The sequence below is a fragment of the Rutidosis leptorrhynchoides genome, chromosome 4, assembly GCF_046630445.1.
Source record: "Rutidosis leptorrhynchoides isolate AG116_Rl617_1_P2 chromosome 4, CSIRO_AGI_Rlap_v1, whole genome shotgun sequence".
Classification (NCBI taxonomy): Eukaryota; Viridiplantae; Streptophyta; class Magnoliopsida; order Asterales; family Asteraceae; genus Rutidosis; species Rutidosis leptorrhynchoides.
In genome coordinates, this window is record NC_092336.1 from 140,088,922 (window position 1) to 140,106,406 (window position 17,485).

General features: G+C 33.0%; 2 protein-coding genes across 22 annotated transcripts in view; both read left to right on the top strand.

The window, feature by feature from the left end:
* The window catches only part of LOC139840222 (uncharacterized), a 29,271-nt gene extending 15,821 nt beyond the window's left edge, over positions 1 to 13,450 (top strand). For 16 of the 21 annotated variants that reach the window (XM_071830465.1, XM_071830464.1, XM_071830467.1 and 13 more), the window contains 2 exons: positions 12,701 to 12,834; positions 13,038 to 13,450. The gene's annotated coding sequence lies outside the window, so the exon portion shown is untranslated. The remainder of the gene's footprint in view (positions 1 to 12,700; positions 12,835 to 13,037) is intronic. The other 5 variants (XM_071830447.1, XM_071830455.1, XM_071830451.1 and 2 more) reach the window with 1 other exon arrangement.
* Positions 13,451 to 15,069: 1,619 nt separating this feature from the next.
* On the top strand, positions 15,070 to 16,637 carry LOC139841067 (F-box/kelch-repeat protein At3g23880-like). Its single transcript, XM_071831300.1, has 2 exons — positions 15,070 to 16,070; positions 16,475 to 16,637. Exons 1-2 carry the CDS (start codon positions 15,070 to 15,072, stop codon positions 16,635 to 16,637), a joined length of 1,164 nt encoding a protein of 387 aa, XP_071687401.1.
* The last annotated feature ends 848 nt before the right edge of the window (positions 16,638 to 17,485 follow it).

Genomic DNA, 17,485 nt, shown 5'->3' on the forward strand with positions numbered 1-17,485 from the left:
CGGAACCGGAAGAAGAATCGGAACCGGATGAAGAAATAGAACCGGTGGGGGAAATAATAAAACGGTTAAGTAAAAGAAAATCCTCAACCAACCGACCAAGGTTAATTATGGTCAATGGTGTTTCCGCCAAGGAAGCAAAATATTGGGAGGATTACCAATTCTCTGATGAATCGGATTCCGACGAGAATTCCGATGATGTTATAGAAATTACCCCAACTGAATTTAAAAAGGAAAAAGAAAATAATAAGGGAAAGGGCATAAAAATAGAGAAATCTAATTCCAACCCCGATGAACTTTATATGTATCATCAACCCCCGAAGTCCTTAAGTTGTAACAATGACCCGGGAACCTCTAAACCACCAGGTTTTTCTAAACCAATGTGGAAAACAACAGCTCGTATTAGGGGAACATCATATATCCCTAGAAACTTAGCAAAACGAACCAAAACCGAAGAAGAAGAAACAAGCGAGTCGGAATAAGATAGTTGTATTCGTGTGGTGTAATATATGTAATATAGTGTGCTTATGCTTTATGATATATGTAAAAATTGCTTGTATTAATAAGTATTTTTTTTATGAATCTAACTCTTGTCTATTTTACAGTATAAAAACACAAAATGGATAGACAACCTAATATTTTAAGAGACCTACCCGGAGACATGATTGATGAAATCTTGTCTAGAGTCGGTCAGAATTCTTCGGCACAACTATTTAAGGTGAGATCAGTTTGTAAGACATTCGAAGAACGTTCCAAGAATGCCTTGGTTTATAAAAGGCTTTCGTTCGAAAGATGGGGGATATCACATTGGGAAATCCATAAGTTACGATGTGTTTACTTTGACGCATATATTGCGGGGAACCCAAATGCTATTTTACGCAATGGGTTAAGAAATTATTTTGACTCAATATATCCGAATATTGGACTTCGTGATTTAGAAAAAGCGGCTAACATGCAACATAAAGAAGCATGTTATGCTTACGGATTAGTAATGTTCGCTTCTCACCAAAGTGAGAACAAGAACATCGGGCTACAACTATTAAACAAAACGTTCCCACAAGTGACGGAGTCGGTAATTGGGATAAGAAATGAGGTTTTTAGATTGTTACGGGACTGTTGGACATTACGTAACCCTCGTCAATTTGACGACGTTACAACACGCTGTCTTATCAACGGCCATAACGGTTATGTTCCACAAGACCAAGGATGGGAAGTAATCCTAGTAAAACCAGAATGCATGACTTTTTTCTGGACGTATGAATTACGTGTCTTTATTGCCTTTGCTGAACGACTTGTGTACTAGCTAGAATTATCTTCACAACCATCTTGTATCAAATTTATTGTGTGCTATATTTCATGCTATATGTAAAATAAGCGGTATTGTAAGTTTGTAAAATATTGTGTAAAAGTTTGAACGCGAAATATTATTATAATCAGTTTTTCATATAGAATTGTAGTAGTTGAATTGTATATTAGCTACTAAGTATGAACTTAACGGGTAGGTACTACCCGAATTTAAACTTATAAAACGCTAATATGAAGAAAAAGCTTTTATAAATGAGTTCATATTATGCTACGAAATACTATTAACTACTCTTAATATTCTGTATGATTAACTTGTTCCATTTGACTATTTTGAAGGAAATGGCACCGACTACTCGACACACCGTGAATATGAATGAAGAGGAATTCCATACTTTTCTAGCTTCAAACATAGCCGCAGTACAGGCTACGCTTCATACCAACCATAACCTTGGATCTAGCAGTACAGGAAATCGTGTAGGGTGCACCTACAAAGAATTCACTGCCTGCAAACCTTTGGAATTTGATGAAACCGAAGGACCGATCGGATTGAAACGGTGGACCGAGAAGGTCGAATCGGTGTTTGCCATAAGTAAGTGTGCTGAAGAGGACAAATTGAAGTACGCTACGCATACCTTCACAGGTTCTGCGTTAACATGGTGGAATACCTATCTAGAGCAAGTGGGACAAGACGATGCGTACGCACTACCGTAGTCAGCATTCAAGCACTTGATGAACGAGAAGTACCGTCCCAGAACCGAGGTCAATAAGCTCAAGACAGAACTTAGAGGGTTACGAACCCAAGGATTTGATATTACCACATACGAAAGACGATTCACAGAATTGTGCCTATTGTGTCCGGGAGCATTCGAAGATGAGGAAGAGAAGATCGACGCGTTTGTGAAAGGATTACCGGAAAGAATCCAAGAAGATATAAGTTCACACGAGCCCGCCTCCATACAACAGGCATGTAGAATGGCTCACAAACTAGTGAACCAGATTGAAGAAAGAATTAAAGAACATACTGCTGAAGAGGCCAATGTGAAGCAAGTCAAAAGAAAGTGGGAGGAAAACGGTGATAAGAATCACCAATACAACAAAAACAGCAATTACAACAATAATCGCAACAATTATCCCAACAATCACAACATCAATCGCAACTACAACAAACGGCCCAACAACAACAACAACAACAACAGCAACTACAATAATCATCCCAACAACAATAATAACCGCAACAACAACAACAATCAGAAGCAGCTATGCCAAAGGTGTGAAAAGTATCACTCGGGGTTCTGTACCAAATTTTGCAACAAGTGTAAAAGAAATGGTCATAGCGCGGCGAAGTGTGAGGTCTACGGACCAGGGGTTAATAGAACGAAAGGAACAAATGGTGTCGGAACGAGTAATGGCGGAGCAAGTAGTGTCGGAGCAAGTTATGCCAATGTAGTTTGTTATAAATGTGGAAAACCGGGCCACATTATTAGAAATTGCCCGAACCAGGAGAACACGAATGGACAAGGTCGAGGAAGAGTTTTCAATATTAATGCGGCAGAGGCACAGGAAGACCCGGAGCTTGTTACGGGTACGTTTCTTATTGACAATAAATCTGCTTACGTTTTATTTGATTCTGGTGCGGATAGAAGCTATATGAGTAGAGATTTTTGTGCTAAATTAAGTTGTCCATTGACGCCTTTGGATAGTAAATTTTTACTCGAATTAGCAAATGGTAAATTAATTTCAGCAGATAATATATGTCAGAATCGAGAAATTAAACTGGTTAGCGAAACATTTAAGATTGATTTGATACCAGTAGAGTTAGGGAGTTTTGATGTGATAATCGGTATGGACTGGTTGAAAGAAGTGAAAGCAGAGATCGTTTGTTACAAAAATGCAATTCACATTATATGAGAAAAAGGAAAACCCTTAATGGTGTACCGAGAAAAGGGCAACACGAAGCTACATCTTATTAGTAATTTGAAGGCACAAAAACTAATAAGAAAAGGTTGCTATGCTGTTCTAGCACACGTCGAGAAAGTACAAACTGAAGAAAAGAGCATCAATGATGTTCCCATTGCAAAAGAATTTCCCGATGTATTTCCGAAAGAATTACCGGGATTACCCCCACATCGATCCGTTGAATTTCAAATAGATCTTGTACCAGGAGCTGCACCAATAGCTCGTGCTCCTTACAGACTCGCACCCAGCGAGATGAAAGAACTGCAAAGTCAATTACAAGAACTTTTAGAGCGTGGTTTCATTCGACCAAGCACATCACCGTGGGGAGCTCCTATTTTGTTTGTCAAGAAGAAAGATGGCACATTCAGGTTGTGTATCGACTACCGAGAGTTGAACAAACTTACCATCAAGAACCGCTACCCACTACCGAGAATCGACGACTTATTTGATCAACTACAAGGCTCATCTGTTTATTCAAAGATTGACTTACGTTCCGGGTATCATCAAATGCGGGTGAAAGAAGATGATATTTCAAAGACTGCTTTCAGAACACGTTACGGTCATTACGAGTTTATGGTCATGCTGTTTGGTTTAACTAATGCACCAGCTGTGTTCATGGACTTTATGAACCGAGTGTGTGGACCATACCTTGACAAGTTTGTCATTGTTTTCATTGATGACATACTTATTTACTCAAAGAATGACCAAGAACACGGTGAACATTTGAGAAAGGTGTTAGAAGTATTGAGGAAGGAAGAATTGTACGCTAAGTTTTCAAAGTGTGCATTTTGGTTGGAAGAAGTTCAATTCCTCGGTCACATAGTGAACAAAGAAGGTATTAAGGTGGATCCGGCAAAGATAGAAACTGTTGAAAAGTGGGAAACCCCGAAAACTCCGAAACACATACGCCAGTTTTTAGGACTAGCTGGTTACTACAGAAGGTTCATCCAAGACTTTTCCAGAATAGCAAAACCCTTGACTGCATTAACGCATAAAAGGAAGAAATTTTAATGGAATGATGAACAAGAGAAAGCGTTTCAGTTATTGAAGAAAAAGCTAACTACGGCACCTATATTGTCATTGCCTGAAGGGAATGATGATTTTGTGATTTATTGTGACGCATCAAATCAAGGTCTCGGTTGTGTATTAATGCAACGAACGAAGGTGATTGCTTATGCGTCTAGACAATTGAAGATTCATGAACAAAATTATACGACGCATGATTAAATGTTTATATATATTAATTGAGATTGATATTTACATAATTAAATGTTTCCAACATGTTAAGCAATCAAACTTGTTAAGACTTGATTAATTGAAATATGTTTCATATAGACAATTGACCACCCAAGTTGACCGGTGATTCACGAACGTTAAAACTTGTAAAAACTATATGATGACATATATATGGATATATATATAGTTAACATGATACTATGATAAGTAAACATATCATTAAGTATATTAACAATGAACTACATATGTAAAAACAAGACTACTAACTTAATGATTTTTAAACGAGACATATATGTAACGATTATCGTTGTAAAGACATTTAATGTATATATATATCATATTAAGAGATATTCATACATGATAATATCATGATAATATAATAATTTAAAATCTCATTTGATATTATAAACATTGGGTTAACAACATTTAACAAGATCGTTAACCTAAAGGTTTCAAAACAACACTTACATGTAACGACTAACGATGACTTAACGACTCAGTTAAAATATATATACATGTAGTGTTTTAATATGTATTTATACACTTTTGAAAGACTTCAATACACTTATCAAAATACTTCTACTTAACAAAAATGCTTACAATTACATCCTCGTTCAGTTTCATCAACAATTCTACTCGTATGCACCTGTATTCGTACTCGTACAATACACAACTTTTAGATGTATGTACTATTGGTATATACACTCCAATGATCAGCTCTTAGCAGCCCATGTGAGTCACCTAACACATGTGGGAACCATCATTTGGCAACTAGCATGAAATATCTCATAAAATTACAAAAATATGAGTAATCATTCATGACTTATTTACATGAAAACAAAATTACATATCCTTTATATCTAATCCATACACCAATGACCAAAAACACCTACAAACACTTTCATTCTTCAATTTTCTTCATCTAATTGATCTCTCTCAAGTTCTATCTTCAAGTTCTAAGTGTTCTTCATATATTCTACAAGTTCTAGTTACATAAAATCAAGAATACTTTCAAGTTTGCTAGCTCACTTTCAATCTTGTAAGGTGATCATCCAACCTCAAGAAATCTTTGTTTCTTACAGTAGGTTATCATTCTAATACAAGGTAATAATCATATTCAAACTTTGGTTCAATTTCTATAACTATAACAATCTTATTTCAAGTGATGATCTTACTTGAACTTGTTTTCGTGTCATGATTCTGCTTCAAGAACTTCGAGCCATCCAAGGATCCGTTGAAGCTAGATCCATTTTTCTCTTTTCCAGTAGGTTTATCCAAGGAACTTAAGGTAGTAATGATGTTCATAACATTATTCGATTCATACATATAAAGCTATCTTATTCGAAGGTTTAAACTTGTAATCACTAGAACATAGTTTAGTTAATTCTAAACTTGTTCGCAAACAAAAGTTAATCCTTCTAACATGACTTTTAAAATCAACTAAACACATGTTCTATATCTATATGATATGCTAACTTAATGATTTAAAACCTGGAGACACGAAAAACACCGTAAAACCGGATTTACGCCGTCGTAGTAACACCGCGGGCTGTTTTGGGTTAGTTAATTAAAAACTATGATAAACTTTGATTTAAAAGTTGTTATTCTGAGAAAATGATTTTTATTATGAACATGAAACTATATCCAAAAATTATGGTTAAACTCAAAGTGGAAGTATGTTTTCTAAAATGGTCATCTAGACGTCGTTCTTTCGACTGAAATGACTACCTTTACAAAAATGACTTGTAACTTATTTTTCCGACTATAAACCTATACTTATTCTGTTTAGATTCATAAAATAGAGTTCAATATGAAACCATAGCATTTTGATTCACTCAAAACGGATTTAAAATGAAGAAGTTATGGGTAAAACAAGATTGGATAATTTTTCTCATTTTAGCTACGTAAAAATTGGTAACAAATCTATTCCAACCATAACTTAATCAACTTGTATTGTATATTATGTAATCTTGAGATACCATAGACACGTATACAATGTTTCGACCTATCATGTCGACACATCTATATATATTTCGGAACAACCATAGACACTCTATATGTGAATGTTGGAGTTAGCTATACAGGGTTGAGGTTGATTCCAAAATATATATAGTTTGAGTTGTGATCAATACTGAGATACGTATACACTGGGTCGTGGATTGATTCAAGATAATATTTATCGATTTATTTCTGTACATCTAACTGTGGACAACTAGTTGTAGGTTACTAACGAGGACAGCTGACTTAATAAACTTAAAACATCAAAATATATTAAAAGTGTTGTAAATATATTTTGAACATACTTTGATATATATGTATATATTGTTATAGGTTCGTGAATCAACCAGTGGCCAAGACTTACTTCCCGACGAAGTAAAAATCTGTGAAAGTGAGTTATAGTCCCACTTTTAAAATCTAATATTTTTGGGATGAGAATACATGCAGGTTTTATAAATGATTTACAAAATAGACACAAGTACGTGAAACTACATTCTATGGTTGAATTATCGAAATCGAATGTGCCCCTTTTTATTAAGTCTGGTAATCTAAGAATTAGGAAACAGACACCTTAATTGACGCGAATCCTAAAGATAGATCTATTGGGCCTAACAAACCCCATCCAAAGTACCGGATGCTTTAGTACTTCGAAATTTATATCATATCCGAAGGGTGTCCCGGAATGATGGGGATATTCTTATATATGCATCTTGTTAATGTCGGTTACCAGGTGTTCACCATATGAATGATTTTTATCTCTATGTATGGGATGTGTATTGAAATATGAAATCTTGTGGTCTATTATTATGATTTGATATATATAGGTTAAACCTATAACTCACCAACATTTTTGTTGACGTTTTAAGCATGTTTATTCTCAGGTGATTATTAAGAGCTTCCGCTGTCGCATACTTAAATAAGGACGAGATTTGGAGTCCATGCTTGTATGATATTGTGTAAAAACTGCATTCAAGAAACTTATTTTGTTGTAACATATTTGTATTGTAAACCATTATGTAATGGTCGTGTGTAAACAGGATATTTTAGATTATCATTATTTGATAATCTACGTAAAGCTTTTTAAACCTTTATTGATGAAATAAAGGTTATGGTTTGTTTTAAAATGAATGCAGTCTTTGAAAAACGTCTCATATAGAGGTCAAAACCTCGCAACGAAATCAATTAATATGGAACGTTTTTAATCAATAAGAACGGGACATTTCACAAACCGTGTATATCAATGGTTATCGCAACATAAAGACACGGGAGAATTAAAAACATTATAACCCCGAGGGGAAAGTAGAAATAAACAAATTCCTCCGGTGGTAGATGAAAAAGGAGGAAGACAGAAGTGATTGACAGAAGAAGGACAAGGACTAGAACCGGATTAAGCATTTTTACAATCTTTTGGATATATGAACTGAGAAAGAAAGTATAGGAATGGTGAGAATAATGGGAAGGAAGAGTTTAATTTATAATGAAAATATCAGACAGAGTAATCGAGGCAGATCACTGTATTTAATTATAGAGATCTTAATTTCCTTACTCGCCGAAGAATCAAATCTTTTAGATTTCGAAGATTTTCTTTATATCCCTTGAATTCCGGAATTCACCCGAGAGGACGTCAAAAGTTAAGACGCACCTTATTTTCTAAATTCAACCAAGACAACGTCAAAAGTTAAGACGAAACTTTATTTCTCATTTCATACCTTTTACGATAGCTTCACTTGTACTCTTCAAGTAATCGAATCGTTTTATCTATATTACTCAATAATGATAAAACTCTATATATCAACACATATTCGTCATAAAAATATTTTTATGATTAGTCATGACGATCACGATCAAATTTCGGGACGAAATTTCTTTAACGGGTAGGTACTGTGACGACCCGGGAATTTCTGACCAAATTTAAACTTTAATCTTTATATGTTTCCGACACGATAAGCAAAGTTCGTTAAGTTGAATCTCAAGAATTTTAAACTGTGTTTATACATTCATTTAAACCTCGACCGAGTTTCGACGATTCACGAACAACTGTTTGTAAATATATATATAGATATATGTGTGTGTATATAATAACTTGAAAACTTTAACGAGATATTAAATGTAAATTGAATGATTTAAACTTACTCGCTTCAACTCTCAATATGTATTTAATATATATATATATATATATATATATATATATATATATATATATATATATATATATATACAAAATAATATAAGAAGTTGAATAGTTAGTCCCATAAATAAATTGTAACGATCACGTATATAGCTAGTTGGGACAATTGAGATTAGTGGCGGAATTTCAAACCAAACTTTTAAGGAGGCCGAGAACATTGATTTATAAATTTTTGCGGCATGTGCTACCAAATAAGTAATCCCATAAGAACCCTTAAACATTCGTTTGAGATATATATCTAAAACGTATACTATATTGGTTTATCCATATGATCGTGTTTCTAATTCATTTAACAAGTCTAATAAATGATCATTGAGTTAAACTACAATATAATTGTCAATTTATCGTTAATAATAATGATGTAGTACAAGTTTGTTTAATGTCCACATCAACTTGTTATATAATATCATATATATATATATATATATATATATATATATATATATATATATATATATATATATATATATATATATATATATATATATAGTGTTACATGCACCTAAAACCCACTAATCAAAACTAACCATCTATCTATCTCTGTTACAATAACAATCATCATATCAATCAATTATTAATACATTGTCTTTTGAATTATCGACAAACAAGAAATTACCAAAAACATCTACATCTTATAATATTTATTACTTTATCATTATGTATTCATGCATATCCTACAGAAATCATCACTATCTCTATTTTTTTTTTTATTTCTTTTTCTTAACCAAGAGCCTATCCTGATATTCCCCAACAACTCCACCATTAAAACACCCACTTGTAATCTTCTTTTACCTTCCTGTTATCCATTGACAAACAAAACGAACCATTTATATTATATAGTATTACATACTTAATCATTGATATTATAATTACATAATAAATTCTATAAGACTAGGCATATACTTACAACTTGAGAAAAACACTTCACACCTTCACTTGCAAATTATCAATTTCACCATATGAACTCTCAGTCACCAATGTTGCTACGGCTGCCATTTTGTTTTCTGTTATTTGTCGATGAAACCACCTCCAACTGTCGAGCAACCACCTGCAAGTTATTCAAATTTCATGTTTTATATGAGAAAACCAAATACCATTCAGGAACTTGTAAATTACTACCCTCCTTGATGACCAAGCACCACCATTCTAAGCCGACTGCGGCTACACTTTCATTTTTCTGTTACCGTTTAATAAAACATCAAACAACCATCGCCCTCCAAACTCACCACTTTTCTTCTTCATCATATTAAATCGACACCCTACTGTTTCTATTTCTGGTCGAGTGCATCCTAAACACCATGTACAACCACACCATCATTCTGCTCGAAACCCACTGTTCCCGCTTCTGTTTTCTGTTTTTCTATCGAACCTGAAACAATCAGAAACCACCACTGCTACACCATCCTTTGTGCTTGTTCTAATCAAACTATATTATCTGTTACAGCTTCTGTTTAAATTATGTTAGGAATTGGCTGCTGCAGTTCTTTTCTTTTGTTTCCTACTCAAACAAACAACCGCCATATCTTATTTTTCTTGCTCGTCACTGTTGAGTTCGGTTGTTGCTAAACGGATCAGGTTTAACCCTTGAGTGGTCGACCTACCTCCTGCAGCTTTTGTTAATTTCTATTTCTATGAAACCATTGCAACCCACCATCTACAAAACCACTAGATCACCAACGAACGCCACTACAATTTCCTATTTAATCAAATCACAAATTTTTGCTTCTTTATGGATCTTCAATCAAATAACATGCCACAAATTGTCCTATGATTCGCTGTTGCTACAATTAATAATCAAAACCACAAACAGGTAATTAACTATAATCGATTATCACTTAATCCTTCAAGAACACAAATTTTTTTTTTTTTTTATTTCCTGTATTCAATTCAATTAAAATACGGAATATATATAAATAGATAATGAAATTAAGAAACTATAATCAAACCAATTATCCAAATTATCAATTAATGAACCGAATACCTGATCGATTGGTGAAGGATGACGATAAAAAGGGATAATGAAGACTGGTGATGACGTTGATTAATGGTGATGATGATGAATCGACGATCTAATAAACATTAGTGATTGTTGCTTGATCGAGTGTTTGATTAATGAATTGAATAAACCCTTGAACCGTGACTTGTTCCTCCTGCGTGTTTACCATCTTCGATCCATTTGAACCATCGACAAAAGCAGATCCCTTTTATTAGGTATATCATCATTATCATCGAATATTATTATTATTATTATTATTATTATTTTTATTATTATTTTTATTATTATTATTATTATTATTATTATTATTATTATTATTATTATTATTATTATTATTATTATTATAGATTATTATTGTTATTGGTATTGGTATTATTCTTATTATTGATTGATATTATTATTAAGTATTAGTAGTATTATTAGTATTATTATCATTATTATTATTATGATTATGAATATTATGAATATTATTATAATTTCTATAAAAATCATAAAATTTATTATTTATTCATTAAAAACTAATACTTGTATCAATTTATAAGTTATAATATTATTATTAATATCATTACTAGTATTATAATTATTATCAGTATTATAATTATCATTATAAGTATCATAATCATTATTATTATTATTATTATTATTATTATTATTATTATTATTATTATTATTATTATTATCATTATAAGTATTAATATGTACAACATAATGATTATTAATACTATGTAATTTCGAAAATCATTAACATGACTAACACTAACAATAAAATTAATATATTTTTATATATTATTAATATCATTACTTTTATTACTAATAGAATTATTTTCATTATTATCATTATTACTAATATTAAGTATTATCATTATCGTATTTATCATTACAAATATTAATCGGGTATTACTATAATAATTATCTTAATAAACAAATGATATATATAGATATATAAAGATATATTTAATACATATATAACATAACAAAATATTATTATATATAAAAGGAATATGTGAAACATAAATATATTATTAATATAAAAATAATATAACTAATAAATTATTATATATATAAATTTATTAACTTACAATTATGTGTATTAATAAATATACAAATGATATAGGTTCGTGAATCCGAGGCCAACTCTGCATTGTTTAGTTGTTCAATGACATTATATGTATTTTTACTACAAAATACATTAGGTGAGTTTCATTTACTCTCTTTTTTTCTCTTTACGTTTTTGGGCTGAGAATACATGCAAATGCTTTATTAACTGTTTTACAATAATTATATGCGTGAGTTTCATTTGCCCTCTTTACTCTTTACGTTTTTGGGCTGAGAATACATGCAAATGCTTTATTAACTGTTTTACAATATTTATATGCGTGAGTTTCATTAATCCCTTTTTAAATGCTTTTGTGATATATATTTTTGGGACTGAGAATACATGCGCTGTTTTTATAACTGTTTTACGAAATAGACACAAGTAATTGAAACTACATTATATGGTTGAACGATCGAAATCGAATATGCCCCTTTTTATTAAGTCTGGTAATCTAAGAATTAGGGAACAGACACCCTAATTGACGCGAACTCTAAAGATAGATCTATCGGGCCCAACAAGCCCCATCCAAAGTACCGGATGCTTTAGTACTTCGAAATTTATATCATGTCCGATGGAGGATCCCGGAATGATGGGGATATTCTTATATGTATATTGTGAATGTCGGTTACCAGGTGTTCAATCCATATGAATGATTATTTTTGTCTCTATGTATGGGACGTATATTTATGAGAACTGAAAATGAAATCTTGTGGTCTATTAAAATGATGGAAATGATTATTTATGTTAAACTAATGAACTCACCAACCTGTTGGTTGACATTTGAAATCATGTTTATTCTCAGGTATGAAAGAAATCTTCCGCTGTGCATTTGCTCATTTTAAGGACATTACTTGGAGTCAATCATCGCTCTGAGATCAAATGTTGATGACTTCATCCAGATGGATTAGGACGGGGCATTTCATTTTAGACCAATCAACCTACAAAACCATTAAGAACTTCAAATATGATATATGTTGATTATTATTCAAACCTTGCCTTTTTATATTTTACTTAGATTTATTTGCAAAGTAACCATTATTGTTGAAATGCAAGACTACTAAGGTACGTCAAAATAGCAATATTAGGAAAAGATTTTTAAAGGTTAAATGCAACAAATATAAAAATGATGATTAGGATATTTTACTTATGCACATCTTAGTATAGGTTTAATATATTAACAAAATGGAAAATTAACACTATTTAATTGCAGTGATATATATACATATTCAATATTCAGTAATGTTAGTTAATCATGTTTCACACAGATGGATTCCAGTTGTTAACTAACATGCCTACGACCTAAAAGTTCACAACCAACACTGAACATAAAAGAGTAGTGATGTACAGTTTAGCCAAGATTGATTTTTATAATTACGGGAGTCATGAGCTACAATGAAGCCAAAAGAAGGTTAAATGTTACAGGTGGAATAGATATTACAAGGTTCAAATTCTTTGTTCTTTTTTGCACCTTTATTTTTTCAAGTGAACTTTCATTGTCATTGGTGGTATCAGTTTGTAAGTTTGCAATGGAATCCTTATTACTAAGGGTTGCTGAAATAGTTGCTCTTGGTAAAGGACTATACATATTTCATTGCATATGTGTGTAAAGAATGTCTTAATTGGGCTCGTGTATTCTTTAAATTATATTTCCCAAGTAATTGAAAATGTGTGTAAAGAATGGAGCATCGGTTATGAGTACTGCAAATGAGGCAAAGTTTGTGAACATCATAGTTTTTTCAAATCTATTAGGCTTCTTCCTATTTGCGCTAGCAAAGGGTTTGGCGGATGTCAAAAATTTAACATGGATAGGTAGTATAGCGCCAAGTGGGTCGCCAACCATTTGGTGCCATAATATCACTCATATTACTCATCGTAAGGTATTGCCTTTACCTATCTAAATTTTGTACACAATATTAGTATATGAATCAACATAAGTTTGGCAAGTAAAGGTTTTTAGTTTTATTTGTGCTATCCCATGGGCAACTTTTTGCAATTCAATAATAAAGATAAACCGAAACGCTTTAATAATGTTTGAAAATTTTGATTCGATTTCTCATATATCTAAAGTTCATTAAGTAATACGTATAGTTCGTCATATCTTTAGCTCCATTATAACGAATATGTTTGCATAAACCCGCGATTCCGCGGGTCTTAAGCTAGTAAGATATAATAAGAAACAAATCAAATTGGAATAAACTTCTACTTGCTCCTTAAGTCTTTGACTTGTCAGCATCCTCTTATCCTTCTCCACTACGTTTTCTAAACGTGTTTCTAAACTTGTTTCCAGCTTCCCAATTGTCCCATTCTGTGGCCCGATCAACAGCTTGGCCCAACTTAGCATTAGATGCAGGCCCAACAATAATATGGCCCAAACCTACATCAACTAGCCTACTACTAGAGAAATTGTTCAAAATACACTTTTTTAAGGCTTCAAACAAAATACACTTTTTTTTAAAAAAATTATCTTTTTACACCATTCGGTAGACGGGATTTCTGTCTACCACCTTTATCTGTCGTCTACTATTATTTTTACAAAGTAGTAGACAGCTTTTTCGTCGACTACTCAATAAAGGTGGTCTACTATATAGTAGACGAAGTTATAAGGCAGTAGACGTAACCCTGCCTTATAACTTCGTCTACTACGTAGTAGACCAGGGTTACGTCTACTGCCTTATAACTTCGTCTACTACGTAGTAGACCACATTTATTAAGTAGTCGACGAAAAAACTGTCGACCACTTTGTAAAAATAATAGTAGACGACAGTAGACGAAGTTATAAGGCAGTAGACGTAACCCTGCCTTATAACTTCGTCTACTACGTAGTAGACCAGGGTTACGTCTACTGCCTTATAACTTTGTCTACTACGTAGTAGACCACATTTATTAAGTAGTCGACGAAAAAACTGTCGACTACCTTGTAAAAATAATAGTAGACGACAGATAAAGGTGGTAGACAGAAATCCCGCCTACCGAATGGTGTAAAAAGGCAATTTTTTTAAAAAAAGTGTATTTTATTTGAAGCCTTAAAGAAAGTGTATTTTCATTAATTTCCCTTTTTATTAACCTTCCTCCATTTTCTCTTAGCCCGACTGGCTCAACATTTATTTTAAAACCTTAAAGCCCAATAAAAACATTGCTTGATAAATACGGTTCTTGAAAACCTAAAAGCTGCAACTCCATCTTCTATCTATATATATATTACGGAGTATATTTTTATTTATACTTATATTTATATTCATCTTTAAAATAAACCTGCTATTTTCTTCTAATCAAACACTATTTTTTATTTTCATTATAATGGATGTGGTTCGGGAGATACTTTCAAGATTGGATGTGCTAGATGTCCTCCGATGCAAGAGCATATGTAAATCATGGTATAATTTAATATCAACTAATTGCGTCGTTAAAGCTCATCTCAAACATAGTTACATATTTGTGGTTGAGGATATACTTGCAAGATTGGATGTAAAAGATGTTTCTCGATGCAAGTGTATTTGTAAGTTATGGTATAAGTTAATATCATCTAATTATTTTGCTAAAGCTCATCTTAAAAGTAGCTATAATAACAATCGCGAACATGGATATTTAAGAATCCAATTACATCGGATGATCAATAATTACACTGAATTGCCTTATTGTATGATGGTTGGCTCATGTGATGGGCTTGTTTGCATCTCTCCTATTGATGGCAAGTTATTAGTAACTAATCCTTCCACTCGAGAGGTTAGAAAACTGCCAAACCTTCCTTACAATAGCAGGTTCAATGTGTGTTGGGGTTTTGGTTATGATTTTTCTACCGATGATTACAAGGTTGTTGTCGGATTTAATGAATCTGAGCATCATATGCGCTTTCAAGTATTATCTTTAAAATCAAATCAATGGAAAATCATTGGAGAAATAGATACTTTAACTTATTATACTCTTATTCCTGGTAGTGGTGTTTTATACGATGGGGCGCTTCATTGGCTTGTGTATGATACAAAGGAGAAGAAGACAGTTCTTCTTTCATTTGATTTATCTCTAGAGAAATTCAAAGAAATTCCCCAACCATGTGATTATCCAAACACACTAGGGACATTTGAAGAATGTTTATGCATAGTTGGTCCATATAATTCTATCTCTAATAGCCGTGACACATGGGTGATGAATAAATACGGTTGTTGGCAAATGCTCCCATGTGATTACAAAGGTGATAAGTATGCTGATGCCACTACTGTTTACTTACTCCATGTTGTTAAAGATCACACTTGGCGTTTACGTTATGGTGATAAAGAAAATGTAGATATGTCTTGGCAGAGGTGCTACCATATTGCTTCCCCTATATTTGTCAAGTCACTTGTATCTCCATATCCCTATCCCTGTTGGAGTCGTCGATCTAAAAGTAGTTTCTAGATCTCATTAATTATTATTATTATTATTTTGCTACTAGTTGTTAGTAACAGACTATTATTTACTGTTAATAGCAAACATCTTTAGTTATTTGTTTGCTTTATTTTCCATACATTGCAACTATATTTACTGTTAATGTTAAGTTGTTCAAGACAACATTCATGTATGGATTTGTATTTAAAATTTTCCAATTATTTAGGGGTTGATGGTTTTTGAGGAGCTTGTAACTAATAGATTCAATGAGTTGTGTGTGATTGTGTTTATATTGTGTGTGATTTTGTTTATATTGTGTGTGATTGTGTTTATATCGAAGACTTGGAATATACGGGACTCCTATTCAAAATTTGTTCTCGGGTGGTCATGAAGATAAGAAGGCCGGTTCTTCGACTGCGGTTAATGTGTCGTCGAGCAAAGGTCTTTTTCAAAGATTGTATTGGCGGACCGTGGACAAATCCCACCTTCATCGGGCACTTTGATTGGAGACGGCACCTCTAATTTTCTATCCTTTAAGATCGAAAATCGCCGCAGCAAAGATATTCGGCGGGAGATTATCGACGGTAAATTGATCAAAGTAGACCCTTAGTTTCCTTATTTGTTATGTTTTATTGTGTTTTTCTTTATCCCGGTTTGTGTGGTTTAGTGTCTTACTCAGTTTGTGTTGAGGTGTGGAGACATTTAAACAAAAGCTGAAAAAGAAAAAAAAAGTGTCACTAAAAACTGTTTAAACACTTGCACGGATTTTGCAGATTTCGGTAAGCGTGAAACAGAGCAAAACAGTGCAAAAACAGAGAAAAATGATGGTGCGCGGTGATGGTGCGCGGCGCGCACCCTGCGCGCACTAGGTGAAACTTGATCAGAAGGTTTGCTCGAAGAATCAAGAGTGCACGGCGCGCACGTTTAAGTGTGCACGGCGCGCACGTTGTCTGGCAGTGAGCTGTCAGCATGTTGATCAACTTTTACACATGGGATCCGTATTTGGTTGTCCAAGTTGTCACTTTAGGTGCATGTGGGCTACTTTACACCTTGTTTTAGAGTTGTGATCATGCTAATACAAGGGTGTAAAGAGGATCAAGATGGCTAGTTGATGATTACTTGAAGCATGCTTATGTATTCTTGTTCTCCTATAAATGTTCCCGATTATAACTCATTGTAAACTCACCACCACGAAATTTAATCAATAAGAACACTCTTTGGTTGGCCGTGGACTAAAGCAATCACAAACGATTGCATATAACCACGTTAAATTCCCGTGTTTTTATCATTCTTGCTTGTGTTACGATTATCACTATATTTTTCGTTTGTTGGAAGTGGGTTAGATAACTTG

Bases quoted from the DNA above. Each gene is read 5' to 3' on its own strand.
- LOC139841067 (XM_071831300.1), top strand. From the start codon at position 15,070: ATGGATGTGGTTCGGGAGATACTTTCAAGATTGGATGTGCTAGATGTC. The intron at 16,071-16,474 runs GTGCTACCATAT...TTTATATCGAAG, and splicing joins GTAGATATGTCTTGGCAGAG to ACTTGGAATATACGGGACTC.